The sequence below is a fragment of the Dendrobates tinctorius genome, unplaced genomic scaffold (assembly GCF_039654945.1).
Source record: "Dendrobates tinctorius isolate UK_male_01 unplaced genomic scaffold, ASM3965494v1 ptg000071l, whole genome shotgun sequence".
Classification (NCBI taxonomy): domain Eukaryota; kingdom Metazoa; phylum Chordata; class Amphibia; order Anura; family Dendrobatidae; genus Dendrobates; species Dendrobates tinctorius.
In genome coordinates this window covers 5,134,448-5,159,967 of record NW_027361739.1, presented here as the reverse complement: position 1 = coordinate 5,159,967, position 25,520 = coordinate 5,134,448, and the positions used below count along the sequence as shown (strand labels likewise).

General features: G+C 46.6%; 1 protein-coding gene across 6 annotated transcripts in view; it reads left to right on the top strand.

Annotated features, from left to right (window-relative positions):
• The window catches only part of NSF (N-ethylmaleimide sensitive factor, vesicle fusing ATPase), a 135,204-nt gene that overhangs the window by 56,011 nt on the left and 53,673 nt on the right, over positions 1 to 25,520 (top strand). For all 6 annotated transcript variants that reach the window (XM_073582344.1, XM_073582343.1, XM_073582346.1 and 3 more), the window contains exons 5-8: positions 12,860 to 13,026; positions 13,461 to 13,568; positions 14,289 to 14,364; positions 23,434 to 23,589. In XM_073582344.1, the coding sequence (XP_073438445.1) occupies positions 12,860 to 13,026; positions 13,461 to 13,568; positions 14,289 to 14,364; positions 23,434 to 23,589 (507 nt within the window). The remainder of the gene's footprint in view (positions 1 to 12,859; positions 13,027 to 13,460; positions 13,569 to 14,288; positions 14,365 to 23,433; positions 23,590 to 25,520) is intronic.

Here is a 25,520-nt window from a genome sequence, read left to right as displayed (position 1 = left end):
GAGGCAATCCCGTTTGCCCAGTTCCATCTCCGTCCGCTTCAGCATGCGCTCTTGTCAGCATGGGACCGGAGGCTGCTGTCTCTCAGTCATCGGTGCAAGTTGTCTCCGCTGGTCCGACATTCGCTCCGGTGGTGGACTCGCGACTCGTCTCTGGTCCAGGGGAAACCTTTTCCCCCCGGAGCAGTGGTTGGTGGTGACGACCGATGCAAGCCTGCATGGTTGGGGAGCAGTTTTCCAAAGTCACACAGCCCAGGGGCGGTGGTCCATTCAGGAGATAATTCTCCCGATCAACATTCTGGAGATACGGGCAATACGATTGGCCCTGCAACATTTCCAGTGTTTCCTGAGACACCGGCCGGTGCGCATTCAGTCGGACAATGCTACAGCAGTAGCATATGTCAACCATCAAGGGGGCACGCGCAGCCAGGCAGCCATGCGCGAGGTCGGGCTGGTACTGCGTTGGGCAGAGAAGAACCGCGTGGTAATTTCAGCGGTGCACATTCCGGGAGTCGAAAACTGGGCGGCAGATTTTCTCAGCCGACAGAGGGTCGCGGCAGGGGAATGGTCCCTGCACCCCGAGGTTTTTCAACAGATCTGCCAACGGTGGGGGACACCAGATGTGGACCTTATGGCATCCAGAGAGAACGCCAAAGTACAAAGGTTCGTCGCTCGATCCCTCGACCCGCAGGCAATCGCAGCAGACGCTCTGGTGCTTCCGTGGAGCCAGTTTCGTCTCCCGTACTTGTTCCCCCCGCTACCTCTGCTTCCAAGAGTCATCAGAAAGTTAAGGAGAGAGAAGGTTCCAGCAATTCTGCTGGCCCCAGACTGGCCTCGGCGGGCCTGGTATGCAGATCTGGTTCAGCTAGTGGTGGACGTACCCTGGCGTCTCCCAGATCGGCCGGACTTGCTGTCCCAGGGGCCGATCTACCATCCGAACTTAGGGGCCCTGTGTTTGACGGCGTGGCCATTGAATCTTGGCTGTTAACACAGGCAGGATTCAGGCGCGAGGTGGTAGCCACGATGGTGAGTGCTCGAAAGCCTTCCTCGGCGAGAGTATATCATCGGACTTGGGAAGTTTTTTTCCGTTGGTGTAGAGATCGCGGAGTGGCTCCTCTGGTTTTTTCGATCCCCAACGTACTGACTTTTCTGCAGGCAGGGCTGGACGCAGGATTGGCTCCGAGTTCGCTCAGAATGCAGATCTCGGCTCTGTCGGTGCTTTTCCAACGAAAGGTCGCTTCGGTCTGGCAGGTTAGGACGTTTATGCAGGGGGTCGCACATTTAGTACCCCCCTATAAAGCGCCGACGGAATCATGGGACCTGAACTTGGTGCTCAGGGCCCTTCAGGAGGCTCCTTTCGAACCGTTACAAGAAGTCTCCTTACCTTACCTGTCCAGGAAGGTCGTTTTTCTGGTAGCTATTACGTCTATTAGGCGGGTTTCGGAATTGGCGGCTTTATCTTGTAAACCGCCGTTCCTGACCTTTTATAAGGATAAGGTAGTTTTAAGGCCAGCTCCTCCCTTCTTGCCGAAGGTTGTCTCTGCATTCCATATCAACGAAGACATTATCTTACCCTCGTTTTGCCTGGCACCGGTGCACAGGGTAGAAAAGGCATTGCACACCCTGGATCTGGTGAGAGCTCTTAGGAGGTATGTGACAAGGACAGCTCCTTTCCGCCGGACAGACTCTCTATTCGTGATCCCAGAAGGGCGGCGGAAGGGGCTCGCTGCGTCCAAAGCGACTTTGGCCAGATGGGTTCGCCTGACGATCCAAGAATCTTATGAAATTAGTGGCACGCCGGTTCCGGCAGGGATCAAGGCACACTCGGCTCGAGCAGTGGGTGCCTCATGGGCACTGCGACACCAAGCTTCAGCGGAACAGGTGTGCAAAGCAGCTACCTGGTCCAGCTTGCATACGTTTGTCAAACATTATAACGTACATACCCAGGCATCCTCGGATGCAAGCCTGGGAAGAAAGATTCTCCAGGCAGCAGTTGCGCACCTCTAATCGGGGGCGCAAAATAGCATGGATTGGGTGAGCTAAGATCCCGCCCAGGGACTGCTTTAGAACGTCCCACAGTCTCTGTGTCCCCCAATGAGTCGAAGGAGAAACATGGATTTTTGTGAGTACTCACCGTAAAATCCTTTTCTCCGAGACGCTCATTGGGGGACACAGCACCCACCCTACTAGCCAGTTGGCTTTTGCTTATTTTGAGTTATACAAATCCTTATGTAAGGATCAGGGTGGTCCCTTTTCCAGACGTATAATTTCTTGCCTGAATTTAAGGCGCGTTCTCCTACTGCTTATGCACTAAACTGAGTTACGCCCGGTCTGGGGGCGAGGGTGTATGCGGCGGAGGAGGAGCTAACTCTTTTTTTGTATACTTAGTGTCAGCCTCCAGACGGCAGAAGCACACACCCACAGTCTCTGTGTCCCCCAATGAGCGTCTCGGAGAAAAGGATTTTACGGTGAGTACTCACAAAAATCCATGTTTTGCCACTCCTAATGTTGTAGCAATTTCTCGGATGGGTTTTTTCTGTTTTTGCAGCTTAAGGATGGCTTGTTTCACCTGCATGGAGAGCTCCTTTGACCGCATGTTTCCTTCACAGCAAAACCTTCCAAATGCAAGCACCACACCTCAAATCAACTCCAGGCCTTTTATCTGCTTAATTGAGAATGACATAACGAAGGGATTGCCCACACCTGTCCATGAAATAGCCTTGGAGTCAATTGTCCAATTACTTTTGGTCCCTTTAAAACCAGGGTGGCACATGTTAAGGAGCTCAAACTCCTAAACCCTTCATCCAATTTTAATGTGGATACCCTCAAATGAAAGCTGAAAGTCTGAACTTCAACTGCATCTGAATTGTTTTGTTTAAAATTCATTGTGGTAATGTCTAGAACCAAAATTAGAAAAATGTTATCTCTGTCCAAATATATATGGACCTAACTGTATATAAACCCTATCATCTATGCTTGCATAGCATTACACATGTACCAAAAAAATGACCTGGAGCAACGAATTCTAGCAATGCACACTAGTGGGTGTCATGTAAAATATAATTTTATTAAAGGGGTTATCCCAAACTATCTTTTTTTTCCTATTGAGCTAAAAACGATCAGGTGGGTAATGGCTAACTACTTACTTGTTCTGCCTGGCGCCGACTCAGTGATTTTGCTGCTTCACATCAACAAAGCAGCTCTTCATCTTCTGCTTTGCTCTGTTGATGAGGTGTAACTGCTGACGCCATGCTGATTGCCTAACTGTGCGGAGCCAGCTCTCAATCGGGAGCCGGCCATCAATCAGCATGACATCGGCTGTCACACCCTGCCAACGGAGCAGAGCTGAAGAGAGGCAGCTGCTCTGTCGATGTATTATGGCCGATAATCACCGGCTGGAGCAGTCCATGACCGCGCTGAGCCAGCGGAGACTGGCGTCAGGCACCACAGGATTGAATAGCTCTGGATGACCCATTTTATAGATTTACTGCAATAGACAAGAAAACAGCAAATGGTTAAAAACATGTAATACCTTAGTGACCAAGCCCAGTTTTTCCGTCTGACCTGTCACTTTGTAGTAATACTTATCCCGGTAATTCTGAAATTATTTTATGACACTTTTTGTATTTTATGTTAGTGGTAGATTTAGTTAAAAATGTTTTGCGTTTATTTGTGAAAATACGAGAAATTTTGTCAAATTTCTAGATGCTGCTTGCGCTATTGCATCAGCAATTAGTGGGTCAAATGTCCACGATCAGTATACTGCTGACCCCCTCTGCGTTTACTATTCTGATTCCTTTCATCAGTAAAAGTACTTGTGATCATTAAGGTGTTAAAGGACCACTATTCTGCACACGCATCAAAATCATCTCGCCATAAAAAGGGAATCTGCCACCAAATCTGAGCGCAGCATAATGTAGAGACAGAGACCCCAATTCCAGTGTTAATTACTGGGCTGCTTGCTGTAGTCTTGATAGAATCACTGTTTCATCATCAGATTATGCATGTGCTCCTCTGCTCCGTTCAGTATGTGACGCTGCAGAGCATCTTTCTCCTAGAACCCTGATCTTGGGCTTTGGCCCCCAGCAATCGGCAAGTTATTCCCTATATATTATTTTGGGAATATCCTTAAAAGAAGTGTTCCTTTCCGATCCAGTTTTGTCAGCCCGTGTGTGAGTCATAAATCAGCCCTGATCGGCTTGTATAGAGTGAATAAGCGCTCGTTTACGGGCAGGATTTGGTCTGTATAAATGGACCTCTCCTACCGTAGCTTCTGTGTTATTCCCCTGGTATTCCTTCTGGCCATGTATGAGCACTGTGGCATTAAGCTCGAAGAAGAGTTGCACTATTTAATAGGTGTATGTCCATTTACTAAGAAATGTCAGGAGAGGTGATGGTTCCTCTTTAAGAAAACAGATGCTGTAAGTCCTCCTTTGACTACTTGTCCTCCCATGGATATCTTGGAGCCATTACCTCCACCGACCTTCAACGTCTCCAATCAACGCTCAGATTGGTTTGTGTGTTTGCTCATTAGGATGCTGTATCTGTGAGAGACACAAGTCTGACCTATCCCAAAGTACTTGCGTCTATCCCAATGTCACAGCCGGCCATTTCTAGGAATTCGCCTAGCACAGCAGGAACTGAGCCGCAGGATGATGCTGCAATGACTGCTGAGCTGTCTGTGGTCCTGAACCTCCTGGTTAGGACTGTGCTGGTCATTATGTGGTCCCTCTGGTCACACACGCAATGCATGCCCCTTATATCAGCTGAAGTGCAGAACTGGGGGATAACTAGTTATTATACAGGCAGGGATGGCTTCTTGTCAGCCAGCTACAGTCTGCACTTTCCCAGCCTGAAAGGGTTGATAACAGAGAATAATAGCTCATAGCCAACAATACTGCAAATAAACATGTGGTAATGTGGGACTTCTGTGCCTTCACATCTGATAAAACTGGAGATAGTGACAGCTTATCGTTTAACCCCAGCATCTCTGGAATCATTAACCTGAAGAACAGATAATTGTCAAATGACCGTATAATGATATATGAGATAATAAGACATTAATGGCCGCTTTCTGCTGGGATGTCCTCCCGGCTGCGGATGCACTGTGGAATGAATGTTGTCTTCGTTGTGAGGAGGGAGGTACGTGCGTGGTGCGGCCATATGCCGCCATATCCCGGCACAAGGGACATTCCTTGTCCCTTGTGATTCATTCACGTTACCTTCCTGCTTATCAATAGTCTTTGGCTTTTGCCTGAATATTCAGTGTCATTTCTTGGATGCACTAACTACTATCTCTCCAAGGAGTCTTCCGTCATGTCATGTATTATTAACCCTGTGCATCCTTCTTTGTCAGTATTACGATCAGCCTCTTGCCCACATTGCATTTTATCTTTTGTTGTTATTCATACCCCCTTCATCCCAGATCTTGTTTTATTCCATCCGAATATGATCAGTGTGTCCATTTGCAGTCTGAGCTATATCCTCCTCCACTGTCTTTCTTCATTGACCATGGACATCATCTGTTTTGGTCAATGGTAGATGGATATTATGATTCACAGCTATCTATCCCATATTGATTTCACTGTCTATCATATCTCTTGCTCCTGTATCACTTATAGCGCTCTCTCATTACTCTCTCATCACTCTCCTATATCGCTCTCATTACTCTCGTCACTCTTATATCGCTCTCATTATTGTGACATCACAACAATTAATGACATCACACTTTCCCCAGTACCAGAAGTCCGCTGCCTCGGAGTAACCTTTGACTCTGCCCTGTCCTTCAAACCGCACATCCAAGCTCTCTCCACCTCCTGTCGCCTCCAGCTCAAAAATATTTCCAGAATCCGTCCTTTCCTCAACCCTCAATCTACTAAAATGCTTGTGCATGCCCTCATCACCACCCGCCTCGACTACTGCAACATCCCTTTTCTGTGGTCTCCCTGCTAACACCCTCGCACCTATCCAGTCCATCCTTAACTCTGCTGCCTGACTAATTCATCTCTCTCCTCGCTACTCCTCTGCTTCTCCCCTCTGCAAATCTCTTCATTGGCTCCCATTCCCTCAGCGTATCCAGTTCAAATTACGAATACTGACCTACAAGGCCATCTATAACCTGTCTCCCCCCCATATGTCTCTGAACTAATCTCCCGATACCTTCCCTCACGTAATCTCCGGTCCTCCCAAGACCTCCTTCTCTCCTCCACACTTATTCGCTCCTCACCCAACCGCTTCCAAGACTTCTCCCGAATAGCCCCCATCCTCTGGAATTCTTTGCCCCAACAAGTCCGACTATCAACCACATTTGGATCCTTCAGACGGAACCTGAAAACCCACCTCTTCAAGAAAGCCTACAGCCTGCAATGACCCCACTACCTCCTCACCACTACGGAGATATCACCTCAACCAACACCGGAACTGCTGCAACCCCACAGCCTACTGTCTCCTTCCCCACCATCCTGTAGAATGTAAGCCCGAAAGGGCAGGGTCCTCTCCCCTCTGTATCAGTCTGTCATTGTTAGTTTGTTTACTGTAAGTGATATGTCATTTGTATGTAACCCCTTCTCATGTACAGCACCATGGAATCAATGGTGCTATATAAATAATAATAAAAAAATTATTGTCTCATCACTTTTATATCACTCTCTCATTACTGTTGTCTCATCACTCTTATGTCGCTCTCTCATTACTCTCTAATCACTCTTTAATCGCTATCTTCCTATCTCAAGTCTTTATTTCCACCTCTCATTTCTTTTTCTTTCTAGTATCTATATTATCTTTCTTCAGTGACCATGTAAGTCATCTGTTGTAATAGCTATGAAAGTAAACATCTATATCTCATTCTCTTTTTATCGCTCATATTCTACCATCTCTTTTCTCTCCTCCACTTTCCCATCTCTCTCCCTCATATATCTTGCTTCCACTCTGTTCTTTTTCTCACGCTATCACTCTCATATCTCCTATTTATCTATCTATCTCCTATCTATCCTGTCTATCTATCCCGTATCTATCTATCCATCTATCTATCCCATATCTATCTATCCCATATCTATCTCCTATCTATCCTGTCTATCTATCCATCTATTTATGTATCTCTCCTATCCCTCCCATATCTATCTATCCCATATCTATCTCCTATCTATCCCATATCTATCTATCTATTTATCCATCTATCCCATATCTATCTCCTATCTATCCCATATCTATCTATCTCCTATCTATCCCATATCTATCTACTATCTATCTCCTATCGATCCCATATCTATCTATCCCATATCTATCTCCTATCTATCCTGTCTATCTATCTATCTATCCCATATCTATCCATCTATTTATCTATCTATCCCATATCTATCCGATATATAGATAATAGATAAATAGATAGACAGGATAGATAGGAGATAGATAGATAGATAGATAGATATGGGATAGATAGATATGGGATAGATAGATAAATAGATAGCTATCGGATAGATAGGGGATGGATAGATAAATAGATATGGGATAGATAGATAGGAGATAGATAGATAAATAGATATGAGATAGATAGATAGGAGATAGATAGATAGATATGGGATAGATAGATAATAGATAAATAGATAGCTATCGGATAGATAGGAGATGGATAGATAAATAGATATGGGATAGATAGATAGGAGATAGATAGATAAATAGATATGAGATAGATAGATAGATAAATAGATATGGGATAGATAGATAGGAGATAGATAGATATGGGATAGATAGCTATCTCCTATCTCCTATCTATCTATCTATCTATCTATCTATCTATCTATCTATCTATCCCATATCTATTTATCTATCTATCTCCTATCTATCTATGCGATAGCTATCTATTTATCTATCCCATATCTATCTATCTATCTATCTCCTATCTATCCCATATCTATATATCTCCTATCTATCCTGTCTATCTATCTCATATCTATCTCATCCCTGGCTATCTTTTTATCGGTCTTTCTCCATCTACCTTTGCCCTGTCTTTCTTGTGATTAGTCTTCCCAGATTTTGGTATAGGAGCTAGATTGGGTTGCTGTAGCCTTCACTAGTTCCTCATTTTTTCCCCTGCGTCTGAAATAACCCTGGGGAGTTTCTTTGTAGCCATCATCTTGTACGGATATAAGAACATTCCAGTTACTATGGTGATGAAATAACTATAGAAGCATCATCCAGTGAGAAGCCAGAGCGCTAGATTGACAGCATCGGCCTACACAGCACGGGTTCTGTATCTGGCATGTACCTGCTGCGTCTGATCTCTGACTCCTCGTTCTATAAAAATCCCATTTGCCTCCTTGTATGTCATGTACGATTGTTGTAAGGCTTAGTAATTATTCTGGGTTATCAGGCGTGCTGTACCCGTAGAGAATAGCGTAAAATAGGAAACTGCCATCAGGGCGGATGTAAAATGTGTTACTGACCTCAGTCTTCAGCTTCTCCAGATTAATATCTGCGTTCTCTTCTAGTAAGAAGTGAAACTGAGCGTGTGTAGGAAGTGAGAGTATAATGAAATTGCTGCCCAGTGTATTCATGAAATGTCTTTAGGAAACCAACATCCGTAAGAAGAATCAGAGATGGATCACTTTCCATTCACTGACAGCAAGCGTTCTAAACTTGGTTGACAATTGCAAGAATTTTCACTATGCACAGATATATCCATTATTTGCACACTGCCCCTTGAATATTTGCTTGTGGATGCTATGGCATTAGGGGCCAAATATTTAAAAGGGTATCTGTCGCCAGGTTTTTACTACCCCATTTGAGAGCAGCGTACTGTAGGGGCAGAGACCCTGATTCCAGTGATGTCACTTATTTGGCTCCTTACTGTCGTTTTGATAAAATCCCTGATCCCTTTTTTCTCTGCTACTGATCCAGCAGTTCTCTTTATGCTGAGCTCTGTATAACCTGCCCACATCACTGATTGGCAGCTTTCTGTGTACACTTTGTATAACCTCTCACCCATCACTGGCAGCTTTCTGCCTATACAAAGCTCATGAATATAGAGGACTACATGGCAGCAGGTTTACTGGTCCTCCTAGTGATAATCCCCTGCTAAAAAAAATGATTTTGTTTTTAACAACTACAGTAAGCAGCCTAGTAAGTGATTCATCACTGGAATCAGGTTCTCTGTTGCTACATTATGCTGCCCTCAGATTAAGTGCCAAAATCCTGGTGACAGATTTTGTTTAAAGGGGTTTTCTACCCATTGTGAAGTGTAAAGTTATTGAAAAAAATACTCTTTGCTCTCAAGAATTGACGTGTTTTTTTTTTTGGTTTTCTTTTTAAACTCTGTAGTTTACTGCTTGTTGCCTACGTTACCGGCCACCTCTGCTGATCTCCTAAACAAGGAGCACAAGCTCTTTCGAATAGATATTGTAATCACTGCTCAGAAAATGTTCCTAATGTTCTACACACAGAAAGTCTAGGCATTCTTTAAATACATTACTCATCTTTTGCTGTTCCTGGGTTACAGCAAGTACTCTACTCCAGAGCTGTATTTGTAATTCTGCTGGTTGCTAATAGAAGCAGCCAACTCTCGTAATGTAGTGATCCAGTTAGGCTGGCCATACACATTAGAATTAGATGGCTTATTCTTCCCAACCCCCCATCCACTTGGCTCAGCACATGCTCTGACTTAACATCTTTGCAATTTGCGTCCCTTGTGTACAAAAGGATAGGGCATGTTGAAATCCTAGTGCCTAATCCTTCTTGGGAGTCGGAGCGCTACATCTCTTCCCTAAATGCAAAGGACCCCAGCAAGCTCTGTGTAGGCACTGACGAAGCAATGAATGCTTGGACTTCTCAGCTGAATTGTGAATGAAGCTCTGGAGTAGTATGTAACTTTAGGATCAGAACAAGATAAGTAATTCAAAGGTTCTCAACATTATGTAAACGGAGACGAGTTGTCACCTCCATTAATACCTCATTCATCCTCTCCTCCTGTGAGGAGCCTGTTGTCATGCCACAGACCAGATGAGTCCTGCACAATAAGGGATATTTTCTGGAGTCATCAATACCTTACTGTGGGCCCTGAGGTACCGATTCATTACTCTGTCTGCACTTTTTTTGGTGTAAAAATCTGTTGTTTTTTTTATTTTTGCGACAAATTTATCATGCTTTTTTTTATGCTAGTCCTTTATCGCCATCATTTTTTGGGTTTGCTCGACCATGTGATTTCTGTTATCCAAATATTTTCAACTAACACATTTGCATTTTTTTTTTTTTTTTTAATAACTGTTGCAACATTTTAGCACAATGGAACTACAGTCCCCTAGTGGAGTATGAAATCTGTCGACTGTAATTCTTTTTATCTCTTAATGAAAGTATTGTGCCACATTTTAGTCCAAAGAGGTGCAAAAATACCCCAATTTTCACCAAATTCCTCAGTCGTTATGTGTCATTATGATTGATTTGACATGAAGTCCACTAGAAAAAAAACAGAAGGAAAACTTACTTTTAAGAAAAGCAATATATAATCATGGTCAAAAAGTGTTCCTCACGTTGGTGGACCCACTGTTTTCATAAATCCACTTTGCAGCCTATTAATTTCATTGTAAACTGTCAGCCAGATTTCACCCCCAAACTATATGTGCATGTAGCTGTTTCAAAGACAAGTTCAGCAGTACCTTTACATGGCCAGACTGCTCCTCCTTTTCTGAGAAATCAGTGTTTTTAGGCTACTTTCACACTAGCGTTTCCTGGAGCTGAGGAGGGATGCGCAGGACCGCCGTGAAGCTCCGCCCACGGCTGCACCTCCTCCGGTCAGCTCCGCCTATGGGCGCATGATGCTGCTTGCGACCTGCCTACACTATCTTTAGCATTGGGTACGCAGGCCGTGCGCAGGTATGCGTTTGCCAGCGCGTACGTTCTTTTGACGGTGTGCCGAGCGCACCAAAATGCAACACGGTGCGTTTGGCACAGGTCGGTGCACCGTCAAAAGGACGCATAGGCAGAGCTAACTGGAGGAGGTGCAGCCGTGGGCTGAGCTTCACGGCGGCCGTGTGCATCCCTCCGCAGCTCCAGGAAACGCTAGTGTGAAAGTAGCCTTATTGATATGCAAATGAGGCTAAAGTACTATGATAGATCTGAACCATTTGTCACTCCAGCTCTATTTCCTGTCCAACACCGCCTCCTGCTTGACTCACGTTTCCTGAAGTTGTAAGGGTTGGCCAGGACTGTAGTCGTGGCCGAGGACTCCGGGTCAACGGTGTCCTGGCCTCCCCTGACATAGACATGAAAGCTTCATGTCAGCATACCTGCAGCTCCATTCTTCTCAGGGCTTTCTGTAATGCGCTGCACGTTCTCTTCAGACGATGTGGAACAAACAGAGTCACAGTCCCGTTCAACTTTAACAATAACAGCTTTACTCATTTTTGTACACAGCACATCCATTTTCTTTACAGTGGTTACCTCAGATTCCACAGTGCACAATTCTGTCACTTTCCCTATGCTCTCACTGTCTTCCTTCAGCATATCTCTGGGACGTCCCGTCCCATTTAGCATCACAGCATCCGCTCTGTCCAGCTTCGCCATTTTTGGGAGTTGCCCTGTCTTTTTTGCCCCGGTCAAAAAGGCGTCTACCCACGTAGCAAGCTGCTTCAAAATGAGCGATCTGTGCTTCCGTACCGCTGCCAACTGTCTCACTTACATCTGTAGTGTAGTCATCTGCATTGCTTTGTTCTGCGCTGCTGTGAACTGTGCGGCTGTGATCTGTGCTGCTGTGTTCTGCAGTGTTGTCATCTGTGGCCCTCAGGCCCTGGACTGCTGGGCCCATGTCTTTTAACGTTACAGATCCGACTGCCCTGTCAGGGCACTCCCGTCCAACAGATTCAAAATCTCAGCTGTACCCCAGCTTAACGGCCGTTAGCTCCTCCTACTTTAACCATTTACAGGCTGAGTATGCGCTCCACCCCCATCTAGTGGCCTAACTGGGGTACTATGCTTTCCCTACAACTATAACAGTAGTTATACATAGCATTTACATAAATATACATTACACTTTTATCCCTTAAGGTAATTCCCTTAATAGTGTAGCAGTACCTATGTGAAACACACACAATGGTAATACACATGAACGTGTAGTAGTACCAGTAATATACGAGAAAGAGATAAAAGATTGACCAATAATATTTTCCATTCCCTTGCATAGACACTGTCAGTCAAGCAGGATGAGGCGATGCTGGAAGGAGAATAGAGCTGGAGTGACAGAGGCTTCAAATCTACAAATGGTTCTTCTGCCTCATTTGCATGTCAGTTCAAACGCTGATTTCTCAATAATGGAGGAACAGACTGGCCATGTAAGGGTATTGCTGGACTTGTCTTTGAAAGAGCTATATGTACATAAAAATAGTTTAGGGGTGAAATCCAGTCCCCACACCGAACTACTTGCACCTTCCAAAGTGAAGCAGATTTAAGCACTGTGACCCCCCCCACATTGCTTACACAGGCGTTACAGCTTATCCTTATGTGTAGTTCTACTTTGTACTGCAGATTCGCCCCATTCACTTGGACTCTAAAGGTCTGCTAACGGTTTATTTTGTTGATCTGAAGGGATCCTGGTGGTTGGTCACCTACTGATCGGACGCTGATGACCTATGCTTAGAATAGCACATCAATAGTTTTCTAATGGATAACTCCTGTTACCTTAAATGTTAAACTGCAAATGCATAATGTGCCACAAGGTGGCACTGTTCTCTTGGTTTCCATGAGCTATATACAGTCTTCTGCCAGTGATAGAAACAAGTCTTGTCCCTTTTATATAGTGATGTGTAAGGCACGTGATTAATTATATGTATGGGAGAAATCCACATATGCAAAACAAGTGTTTTGTTTTTTGTCTTAGTTGTGGTGTACAACTTCGACAAGACCAAGCAGTGCATTGGAGTCATGACCATCGAGATCGACTTCCTGCAGAAGAAAAGTGTGGACTCCAACCCTTATGACACTGACAGGATGGCTGGGGAATACATCCAGCAGTTCAATAACCAGGCTTTCTCTGTGGGGCAGCAGGTAAGTTCTATCCCTTTAGGAACCTTCCCAAATTAATATGAATCTGCATTTCTCTAAAGTGATGGCAGACGAGAGCAGGTGGTCCTATTGCCCACAAGGACGAGCCCCATTAAGGCCTCGTATTTCCCCTGCAGCAGAAACTGCTGGCTCCATGTATTATATGCTGGCCACTAAGTTGCATGGGTTGTTAGCAGCCCTCCTGTAGCTAATGGGTGGGATCCTGAATAGATTCTTTCTCCCTTTCCTAAAACATGCAGCTTTTTTTTCTCGCAGGAACATCGCCACACTTGTCTATAGTATGTATCCGGTATTGCAGCTTGGCTCCGCTGACGTGAAGAAGACTGCGCAGCAATACCTCTGAGAGTGGCAGAAAGTAACCCTGTCTCTCTAACGCCGTACAACCCTTTTATTCCTCCTTTTCTTCCTTTCTGCAGCTGGTGTTCACCTTCAATGAGAAGCTTTTTGGACTGGTTGTGAAAGACATTGAGGCAATGGACCCCAGCATCTTGAAGGGGGAGCAGTCCAGTGGGAAGAGGCAGAAGGTAATGTATCGCTGATATCTCCTGTATCATATATGTAATCACAACCCCACTAAGAGCTCTGTCATAAGGTACTGCCCTTTTATAATAACTTGTGCTCTTGGCACTACAGTGAGCTCACTAATAATATAACTGGATAGAGCATTAGTTTTTGTCCTGATGTCTAGTGGTGCAGGCGTCAGCCACTAGAGGGAGTTAACTGTAGAAGCCTTGAGACGCCTGATAGAGAATCCCAAATAATAGTGTGAATGGGGTCTCCTAGGAATCCAGCGACTGTCGGGTCACAAAGCGGCCCCCATTCACAATCATTACTTACGATGTGCCTGCATGACATTGCAATATTGTGTACCCACAATTTGCTGTGAAACTGAAGCTGTAATCGGTGCAGTGAGCGCCCCCTAATAACAGTGGTCACAGTGAGAAGAAGGGGGAGCAGTGCAGAGAAATACCGGGTCCTATGTTGGGTTCGCCACCAATCACTATCACCATTCTGAATTAGCATTTAGTATGTGGTTTCTCTTGAATGTTGAGAATGTAAGACTCTTGTTTCCCCCCACAATAAGCAGTGCAGGTGCTTTCTGGTTGCCGCTTATCTCCATTACCGTTTTTGGTACAATTTCTGTTTCCGAAGTCCGATCCTGTGCTATGATTTTATTCGTCTATGGCCTTCTTCTGACTTCTGAAAGACCCTTCATAGCTCGCTCCACATGTTTCTGTCTGCAGATCGAGGCTGGTCTGGTGGTGGGGAACAGTCAGGTGGTGTTTGAGAAGGCCGACAACTCCTCGCTAAACCTCACTGGTGAGTGATACTTGGACTGTGTTCCTAAAAGCTTACAAGCAGACCGTTGGGGAGATGGAGACTGATCGCCATGTCAGGATGATGGCCGAATATTATCAAGGGATCCTATTGTGACTTATCAGATATAGTAGTATTATCACCAGCACATGTCAGGATTACTCTGTCGCCTCATTGGGGGACACAGAACCAAGGGTGTTATGCTGCTGTCCACTAGGAGGCGACACTATGCATAATCTGAAAAAGATTAACTATGGCTCCTCCTCTGCAGTATACACCCCTGGACGGCATCAGCCTTCTCCAGTTTTTGCTTAGTGTCGCAAGGAGGCACACCTTTTTTTTCTTTTTTCCGTTTTTTTTTTTTTTTTTCGTCCGGAATACAGATGAAGAAAAGTGGGTCTCCGGCGAGACTCCCGGCATGGCTCCTTCCTTGGCCCCCTTTTTAGGGGTGCCCAGTTGAAGTGGAGACGGATATTCCCTATGTCGCTCCTTCCCCAGTCCCTTGGGTACTGGTCCGAAGTTGAGACTCCCCTCCTTCCCCAACCCCTTTGGGGTCTGGGTTGAGGTCGAGGCGATGATGAAGAACCCCTGACGGTGACAGACGCACCCTCCCTAATCCCCCTCAGGGGGCATTAGGTTGAGACACCTCAGGTAGGGTCAGTGAATAGGTAGCAGTCTGCTCCAGGGAACCCAGACCAGCTGTGGGATCCTGCTAGGGCCGGGGGAGGGTGCAGGCAGACATGGCACAGCAGAGACAGGGCTCTCTGCACCCCTGTCTCTGCAGCAGCGGCTCCATAGCGCTTCAGAGTGACCCCCGAACAGGAACCGCTACCCCTGCTGTCCCCACAGCTAGCCAGTCGCCAATTCCGGGGGGGTCTGGTGCAGATCCGACCCCCTCCCGGACTACCGCGCCGCCCTGGAGCCCTCCTGGGCATTGAGACCGCGGCTTTGGCCTAGCTGAAGCCGCCGCCTTTTCCCCGGCCCGCCTCCCGGGTGACTAAGATGACACTATAGTGTCATAGAAGAGGCGGATCGAGGTAGAAAGGGCGTGTTTTTACATAGCCCAGCGTGCCCTTTTCAGCTCTCCGCCCCCTTCTTCCTCTCCTCAGCGTCCTGGTGGCCATTTTTTGGCTGCAGGCCATATCTGACAACGGACGCCTCCAGCAAGAAGGAGAACCACAGCAGTCTCCGAGGGGCACAGAACTGTGATTTGTTGGCGCTGGACCTAGAGGCACACTGGTGGCACACAGCTGGCTTCTCTTTACTCAGCTGTGAATCCATATTATCTATAAGGCTCTCTGTGGGTTTCCTCTGTGTAGCCACCCCTGTAGGATTCCTGATAGCCAGCCTCTGTGCCGGGCTCAAGAAAGAGAACCAGGCAGGACTGTTTCTATGCTTTCTGCGCAGCCTGCAAAACCACTCTCCCCAGTGGCAGCACGTATCCGCACTGCCGGGACTGCATCCAGAACTGTGTCAGAACCCCAGGGAGCCCCTACCAACGCTTCAGTATCGGATACCACGCCGGAATGGGCTACTGAGATGTCGCAGTCTGACACAGTCCATAGATAACTTAACCGCTATATTGCTGCAAGCTTTGCAGAGTCGTGTCTCGGCTATGAACGTTACCCAGCAAACGGACAGCTTGTCTCAGGAACATGCTGTTTCCGACACTCAGACGTAAGCGGACCCACAGGTCACGATCACCTGCGTCGTCCTTTAGCACACAGTCATCCCCCTCCAGGGAGAGACACTGTCATTCCAGGTCACCTAGGCAGTCCCCTATCAGAGACAGACAATGCAGTTCACCACAGAGATCCCCCTACCACAGAAGACCTCCACCCCAGATCTCCCACCAGGGAACGCCTTAGCGATACACAGGATTCGGAAGGCATCTGTGACTCCGACTCAGACAACGAAACGGAGAGGTCCGTGGTACCTTGTCCCCCTAGCAATACAGCGCTAGTTGAGGACATAATCTCTGCCATCCATCGGGTGCTGGAAATTTCAGATCCAGCCCCAGAACATAAGATTTGCTTTGAAAGTGTTCTGAAACCGCCTGAAGTCTTCCTTAATCACCATGAGTTTCAAACGGGATACTTACTAAGCAGTTTTCGCAGCCTGAGAAAAAAATTTGTCAATCGCAAATATTTGGAAGCGAGGTACCCCTTCTCACTGAAGGACACCAAAGTGTGGACAGATACACCCGAAGTGGACCCCCCCGGTATCTAGACTAGCAGCACAGACCCTACTCTCACTGCCAGATAGCTCAACCCTCAGGGACGCAGCAGACCGCCAAGTAGAACGCATGGCTCGTTCCATTTTCGAAGCGGCAGGGGCCTCCCTGGCCCCTGCGTTCGCTTCAGTTGGGTGGCCAAAGCCATCCTGGCTTGGGCCAAAAAACTGCAGGAGGGGGTCTTCAAGCTTCATATCCCGGGCTCTCGGACCAAGCGGTTCAAATAGCAGTGGTAGCAGACTACATGCTTCATGCAGCCCTAGATTCAGCAAGAGGTCTAGCGGGGATAGCGACAAACGCCATTACGATTCGGCGTATCCTCTGGCTGCGGGAATGGAAAGCGGATGCGGCCTCAAAGAAGTCCCTCACGAATCTTCCGTACCTTAGTGGAAGGCTTTTCGGCAAAAAGTTGGACACAATGATATCCAATGCCACTGGGGGTAAGAGTACCTCTCTCCCTCAACTGAAACTTAAACGCACGTTTAAACGGCGAAACCAAACACGATTCCGATTCTTTCGGAATTCTTTGGGCTGGTCCGTCTCACGCCCAGCGCAAAATCGTAACCGCTCTCCACGCAGGGACAACCCACGGACAGCGCAAGGACAGGACTTGGCAGTCGAAAGCAGGCCAAGCGAAACCCAAGGGAGGAAAGCCTCAGAACTTCGCTTCATCATGACTCACGAACTCCGGAAGACATCCCAAAAGTAGGCGGGCGACTTCTACTCTTTCAGCAGGTCTGGCTGCCTATTACAGAAGACAGGTGGGTCAGGGAAATAGTGTCTTCTGGATGCAAGATAGAGTTCACTTCCACTCCATCGAATCGGTTCTTCCTCTCTGTTCCACCAACACCACCAGACAAGGCTCGTGCCTTCCACCAAGTGGTCTCCTCTCTCCTTCAAGCAGGAGTCGTAGTACCGGTTCCCGCGAACGAAAAATTCCGAGGGTTCTCCTCCAATCTCTTTGTAGTTCCCAAGAAAGGAGGCAGCGTCCGGCCCATACTAGACCTAAAACAGCTCCACAAATATGTACGGGTCCGTCATTTTCGCATGGAGTCCCTCCGGTCCATCATAGCATCCATGGAGCAGGGAGAATACCTTGCCTCCATAGACATACAAGCCGCATATCTGCACATACCAATTGCTCCCGCCCATCATACGTTTCTCAGGTTAGCGGTCAACCAAGACCACTACCAGTTTGTCGCTCTCCCGTTCGGACTCGCCACAGCTCCAAGAACGTTTAGCAAGGTCATGGCAACCACCATGGACCTTCTACACTCCAGAGGCATTCTAGTCGTTCCGTACCTGGACGACCTTCTCATCAAGTCTTCCACCTTCAAGGACTGCGAGGTCAGTGTCTCAATCACAATCGACACACTGAGTCATCTGGGATGGTTAGTCAACCTACAAAAATCATCGACTACCCCGAGTCATACTCTAACTTTCCTGGGGATGCTATTCGACACCTCCAGGGGTCTGGTGCTCCTTCCCAAGGACAAGACACTGGCCGTCCGTCTGGGAGTTCGCACACTCCTCCGCAATCCTCCCCGATCTCTCCGGTTTGCCATGAGAGTCCTCTGCAGGATGGCAGCAGCAATGGAGGCAGTACCATTTGCCCAGTTTCACCTCATGCCTCTTCAACTAGCCATCCTCAGATCTTGGGATAGGAACCCCTTCTCCCTCGACAGGGAGTTCCGGTTGACATAGTCAACCAGGAGGTCCCTACATTGGTGGCTCAAGCCAACTTCGCTTGCAAGAGGAAAACCCTTTTTCAGGTCAATAGAAGGTCCTGACCACCGATGCAAGCCTGACAGTTGGGGTGCGGTGCACCTACATCACAGGGCACAAGGCAAGTGGTCACCAATGGAAGCGACCTTGCCCATCAATATCCTGGAAATCCGGGCCATCTTCCTGGCGCTGAGAACCTTTCATCACTTGTTGGCAGCCTCTCACATACGGATACAGTCTGACAATGCCACGGCGGTGGCATATGTGAATCACCAAGGCGGGACCCGCAGCACCCAGGCGATGAGAGAAGTGGCACATATCCTCCACTGGGCGGAAGACACGAGGTCGGTACTCTCTGCGGTCCACATTCCTAGTGTGGAAAACTGGGAAGCCGACTTCCTCAGCAGGCAAGGAATGGACTCGGGGGAGTGGTCTCTCCACCCTGAAATTTTTTTTTACCAGATCTGTCAACGCTGGGGAACCCCGGATGTGGACCTAATGGCATCCCATCTCAATTCCAACGTCTCCAATTTCATGGCCAGGACACACAACCCGCGGTTGCTCGGAGCGGATGCCCTGGTTCAGGACTGGACCCAGTTCCAGCTCCTGTACGTTTTTCCACCTCTCCCACTGATCTCCAGAGTCGTAAGGAAGATCAAACAAGAGGGAGTTCCAACCATCCTGATCGCGCCGGACTGGCCCAGACGTACATGGTACGCCGACATCGTACATCTTACAGAAGGCACCCCCTGACGTCTCCCCGATCGTCACGACCTTCTGTCACAAGGTCCGTTCTACCATCAGAATTTAGGGGCTCTCAACTTGACGGCATGGCCCTTGAAACCTGGATTCTAACCCAGGCAGGGTTCTCACCGAATGTCATGGCGACCAGGATCAGGGCAAAGAAACCAGCCTCCGCCAAGATTTATTATCGTACCTGGAGAGCTTTCTTTTCCTGGTGTGAATCTCAGACAGGTCCCACTCCCTTATTCGCTCCCGAAGGTACTAGGTTTCCTTCAATCGGGCCTAGACGCCAAGCTATCCCTAGGCTCGCTTAAGAGCCAGGTCTCAGCGCTTTCAGTCCTTTTTCAAAAGCGCATTGCTACCAAACCACAAGTAAGGACTTTTCTCCATGGAGTTTCCCGATTGGTTCCCCCCTACAGACGTCCACTAGAAACGTGGGACCTCAACCTGGTCCTAACAGCATTGCAGGCACCACCCTTCGAACCCCTTAAAGAAGTCCCACTCTGTATTCTGTCACAGAAAGTGGTTTTCCTAGTGGCAATCACCTTGCTACGCAGGGTGTCTGAATTGTCAGCACTTTCCTGCAGAAGGCCTTTCCTAGCTTTTCACCAGGACAAGGTGGTCCTCCGTACTATACCATCCTTCCTTCCGAAGGTTGTGTCCACCTTTCACCTCAATGAGGAAATCTCACTGCCATCCCTTTGTCCGGTTCCAGTTCATAGAGTGGTGAAAGCTCTGCATACGCTTGACCTCGTCAGAGCATTGCGGATTTACGTGTCCAGGACTGCACCCTTCCGGAAGCCTGATTCCCTCTTCATTCTTCCAGAAGGCGGTCGCAAGGGCCTGCCGGCTTCCAAGGCTACCCTTGCCAGGTGGATCAAGTCCACCATACATGAGACCTACCGACTTAACAGTTCCCCTCTTCCGGCCGGTATCACGGCACACTCTACATGGGCAGTAGGGGCCTCCTGGGCCATTCGGCACCAGGCTTCAGCGCAACAAGTGTGCAAGGCGGCCACTTGAACTAGCCCACGCACGTTTACGAAACACTACAGTGTTCATACCCAGTCCTCAGCGGACGCGAGCCTGGGTAGACGGGTTCTACAGGCGGCAGTGCCCCAAGTTTAGGGTCCTGCTAGCACAATATTCATTCGTCCATTGCTTCCCACCCAGGGACTGCTTTGGGACGTCCCATGGTTCTGTGTCCCCCAGTGAGGCGACAGAGTAAAGGCGATTTTTGTGTACTCACCGTAAAATCTTTCTCTTAGCCTCTAATTGGGGGACACAGCTCCCACCCTGTTGCCCCTACGGGCCGTTGTCACTGTTGGGTTCTCATATTGTCCTTTGAACTTGTACATAGTAGCCTTCTTACAGGCATGGTTATGTTGTTTCTGTTATGTTCCTCCTGATGCTTTTGCACAAAACTGGAGAAGGCTGACGCCGTCCAGGGGTGTATACTGCAGAGGAGGAGCCATAGTTAATCTTTTTCAGATTATGCATAGTGTTGCCTCCTAGAGGACAGCAGCATAACACCCATGGTTCTTTGTCCCCCAATTAGAGGCTAAGAGAGAGATTTTACGGGGAGTACACAAAAATCTCCTTTTTACCAACCATACTTGCCATGTTGTTTCCTCTTCTGGAATCTAAAAAGACAGGAAAAAAAAGGCTCTCTGTTTTAAAGCCTGCATAGCCAGTATTAAGCCATGGAGACAAAATAATTGGTGACCAAGCTTGAGCAGACTGACTTCAGTCCTAAATCCCTCAGAATGGCATATTGGGATTGACTACAGTCATCGGGTTGGAAGTGAACTTGACTTTCTCTATTTTGCTTCCGTTGACCAGTAGGCGGCAATATGAACACACAGTTCTCAGATATAGCAATACACACAACTGACAGAAGGGGCAGCGTCTATACCATGACCTGCAAATAATGGGATTTTTATCTTTAAACTATAAAGTAATAAAATATTTTTTTACAGTCATGTATTGCGCAAAAAGAAATATTAAATCGTTTTTTGGGGCACCCCTGGTCAAAATTACAGTTCTTGTGAACAGTTAAGCAAGTTGAAGATGAAATGATCTCTATAAGGCCTAAAGTTATAGATTACACATTTCCTATGTATTTTAGATAATTTATATTATATTTTATTTTCATCTATTACATTTTAAAAACAACAACGAAAAGGAGAATGGGCAAATGCAAACGTTTGTGCACCCTGCATGGTTAGTACCTAGTAAGACACAAAATTCCGAATACATCATTAAAAGCCAGGGGGGGGTGATGTGAAATCACTTCACCAACCCCAGGCTAAATGCACCAGCTCCAGTAAACTGAGAAAAACAGGATCCAAACAATGTCCTCAAAATATAGTAAAAAAATGTCAATTTTATTACTCAATATATAATAGCAAAAATACATGACTCATGCAGAATACCAGTGAAAAATGCGAGAAAAATTACCCCCATCCTCTCTAATACCTCAAAAAGTAACCCCATGTAATTGTAATAAAAGGGGTCGACATAGTAGCACAGTGGTGAACCAGTATGTTCAATACTAAAGAATATAAATATCAGCAGCCATAGTCATATGAGTTCCACAATGGGAACTCTATTGCACAGTGTCCCAACACTCTGATATCATAGTGGAAAAAACAGATAAAAAGGCACCAAGGCTTACCAGAGGGAGGAAAGGAGAGGGAGCAGGAGATGTGGAGCGCTCCGATGCACGTTTCACGACAACACAGGGCCGCTTTCCCAAGGGGATGTAACCAGCGTCCCAACAGGACCTTCAAATAGCCCCGTGAACCCGATCACGTGGTTGCTGGGGGCCAGTAGTAAGTGGCAGTAGCGGCGCATTTGCACTGAATCAGCAAATTCCTATGTGCGATAAAAGTGTCATGCACATTGCGCACACGCCAAGGGAGGAAACCCTGGGCGCAGTACACAAGGCATAAAGACGCCCCAACGCAGACTGGGCTCAGCCAGTCTCAGCGCGATGCGCACAGCCACTATTAGGTCAATGTACAAGAGAAGGGGGAGGGAAAAACGGAGAGACAGGCTTCCCCATAGTAATTGTCCCATCAGTAAACACAATACAACAACCGCTTCCCATGTGCTGTGCTGGTATCGCTACATCGATGATATTCTGTTGTTGTGGGATGGGGCGGCTCGCAACTTGCTGGTTGAACTTGCAGGGCCTTGAGAAAGCGGCCCTGTGTTGCTGCAAAATAAAGTTGGATCCAAAATGTCCGACTTCAAAATGGCCACCATGGTCACCACCACCCAGGAGTGCCCACATTTTACATGCCACCGTACATGTCATTGTATCTATTACGTTTTTGTAGATTAGTAGATATTTTGTATTATTGGATTCTAGTTTATCAGTCCTCAATATCTATAGGAACTGCTGAATTTTCCCTCATTATTAATACGACTGTTCACTGTAATTGCATTTTGTCATCTTTAATTAATTGAACCCACAAACTCTAGTGCTGCGAGCAATGAGTCTGACCAATGGTGGGTATGTAGTGATCCTAGACAGAAAATGTTCATTGAAACCTGAGCTAAAAAATAAGTTTACTTTTGTCTCGATTTTCTGTATATTCTAAGATAAAGGGAACCTGTCACCCCCCCCCCCCCCCAGGCGTTTTTAAGTAAAAGAGCCACCTTGTGCAGCACTAATGCTGCATTCTGTCAAGGTGGCTCTTTTATTTAGCGTCCCTTCCACCGCAGAAATAATTGTTTTTAAAATTGGTCAAAAATACCTGACTCCCTGAGAGACACAGAGAACTACTGCGCATGCCCAAGATTCCCAGCCCCGCAGTGTGAATAAACCATAAGAGACTGCGGGGCGGGATCTGCGGCCGCGCGTCCACGCAGGCGTGATAGGAAGGCCAGGATGTGATGTGAGACCGGGCAGCGCTAACTGCGCATGCCCAAGAAAATATAGTACAGCGCAGGCGCCAGGATTTCAAAAGAATGCTGAGGAGGCGGAGCAAAGACTCAAGGAAGAAATGACTGATGGATGTGAGGCGTCTGTCAGAGGGGGAAAGACCTGCCCCTCGGTCAAACTTCAGGTATTTTTGACCAATTTTAAAAACGATTATTTCTGCGGTGGAAGGGATGCTAAATAAAAGAGCCACCTTGACAGAATGTAGCATTAGTGCCGCACAAGGTGGCTCTTTTATTTAAAAACGCCTGGGGGGGGGTGACAGGTTCCTTTTAAGGACCTGAACTGTGCTGGCATCATATGTAACAATGAGGATTTCTAGCAAGTCCTGGTCTTTTAGGCTACCAACATAACTATTCCTCTCCAGATCTCTGTGTGGATGATTTTTTTCTCATTTATGTGCTCAATTTTCCACGTATAGGCAAAGCAAAGACCAAGCAAGACCGTCAATCCATCATCAACCCAGACTGGAACTTTGAGAAGATGGGGATCGGTGGTCTGGACAAGGAGTTCTCTGACATCTTCAGACGAGCCTTCGCTTCAAGGGTCTTCCCACCAGAGATTGTGGAACAGATGGGTGAGTCATAACGGAATCGGCAGACACATTTTCTATATCCACGCTGAAGTGTCTGTCGCAGAGAGATGCGCTAAATACATTATTACCAGTAAGTCTGTACCTCTAAAGTAGTGAGAAATTATACAGCCGTCACAGATTGGAATACGTTTTTGCTATAATTTACACCAATTATATTGAACCTCTCAGGCTTTGATGAGCCTTATAAGCTATGACCACCTTTCGAAACGTTGTCAGAGCAGTAATGCACAATGGTGATGCCTAGTTGTCGATTTATCCCATTGGTGACCACAAATGCGACTTAAAACTGTCCTGAGATATAAGTGAAAATCCAGCAGCTGTCAGCTGTATACTACACTGTGTTCCAAATTATTATGCAAAAAATATTTCCTCCTATTTTCTCTAAATTACCTATATGAATTGCAGTCATTATTTTCCAGTCATCTAATCTAGTATAATTGCAATGTTTTTGAACAAACTGCCTATGAAAACAGTATATTTTTAAAAATAAGAAACACTCAAAATGCATGTTCCAAATTATTATGCACAGCAGAGTTTTCAACCTTTTTATTTTTATTTTGAACAAAAAAAGGTCATTTGTGAAATGATAAGCATTATCAGCTTATTACAAAATGAAATCAAACAGTTTTCAAGTCAAAACTTTATTCTAGGTGATGTTACATTTGCACATAGGACCCCTTGTTGGAAAGAAGCTTCTGAACTCTCTCGTCCATTGAATTTGTCAGTTTTTGGATGGTTTGTGCTTCAATTGTTTTGCATGTGGACAGAATACCCTCCCAGAGCTGTTGCTTAGATGTGAACTGCCTCCCACCATCATAGACACTCCTTTTGATGAAGCTCCAGAGGTTCTCAATGGGGTGGAGGTCAGGGGAAGATGGTGGCCACACCATAAGTTTGTCCTCTTTTATGCCCATAGCAGCCAGAGATGCAGATGTGTTATTTGCAGCATGAGACAGTGCATTATCATGCATGAAAATGATCTTGCTGCGGAAAGCACGGTTCTTCCTCTTGAACCATGGCAGGAAGTGCTGTTTTAGAAACTCCACATAGATTATGGAGTTCATCTTTACCCCTTCAGGGATCCTAAAGGGGCCGACAATCTCTCTCCCCATGATTCCAGCCCAAAACATTACTCCACCTCCTCCTTGTTGGCGCCTTAGCCGTGTTTTCATGGGGTGTCCATCAACCAGCCATCCTCCACTCCATCCATCTGGACCATCGAACGTTGCACGGCACTCATCGGCGAACAAAACAGTTTGGAAGTCAGTCTTCATGTATCGTTTGGCCCACTGGAGCCGTTTCTGCTTGTGTGCAGTGGATAGAGGTGGTTGACAGGATGGCTTACACACAGCTGCAAACCTCTGAAGGACCCTGCATCTTGTTGTTCGGGGGACGTTGGAGGCACCAGCAGCTTCAAAAACTTGTCTGCTGCTATGACAAGGCATTTTTGCAGCTGCTCTTTTAACCTGACGCAGTTGTCTGTTGGAAAGAGTCCTCAATTTTTCCTTATCAGCACGCACACGTGTGTGCTGGGAATCAGCTACATACTTCTTGATTGTGCGATGATCACGATGAAGTGTCTTGGCAATGTTGATTGTAGTCATGCCTTGACCTAAATACTCCACAATTTGTTGCTTCTCAGCAGCCGACACATCCTTTTTCTTTCCCATTTTGGCAAAAAATGTAGGCTGCTTAATAATGTGGAACAGCTTTCTTAAGTAGTCTTGCCTTTATTTGGACACACCTGCCAAACTAATTTGCACAGGTATCTGCAATTGCTTTCAGTGATATAAAGAGCCCTGACACACATCACCATCAATGAGTTTAAATGACAAACAAAAAAATTCTAACCTTATCACTCCTAAACTCTTTTTGCATAATAATTTGGAACACAGTTTACAGCTAGCACCCTG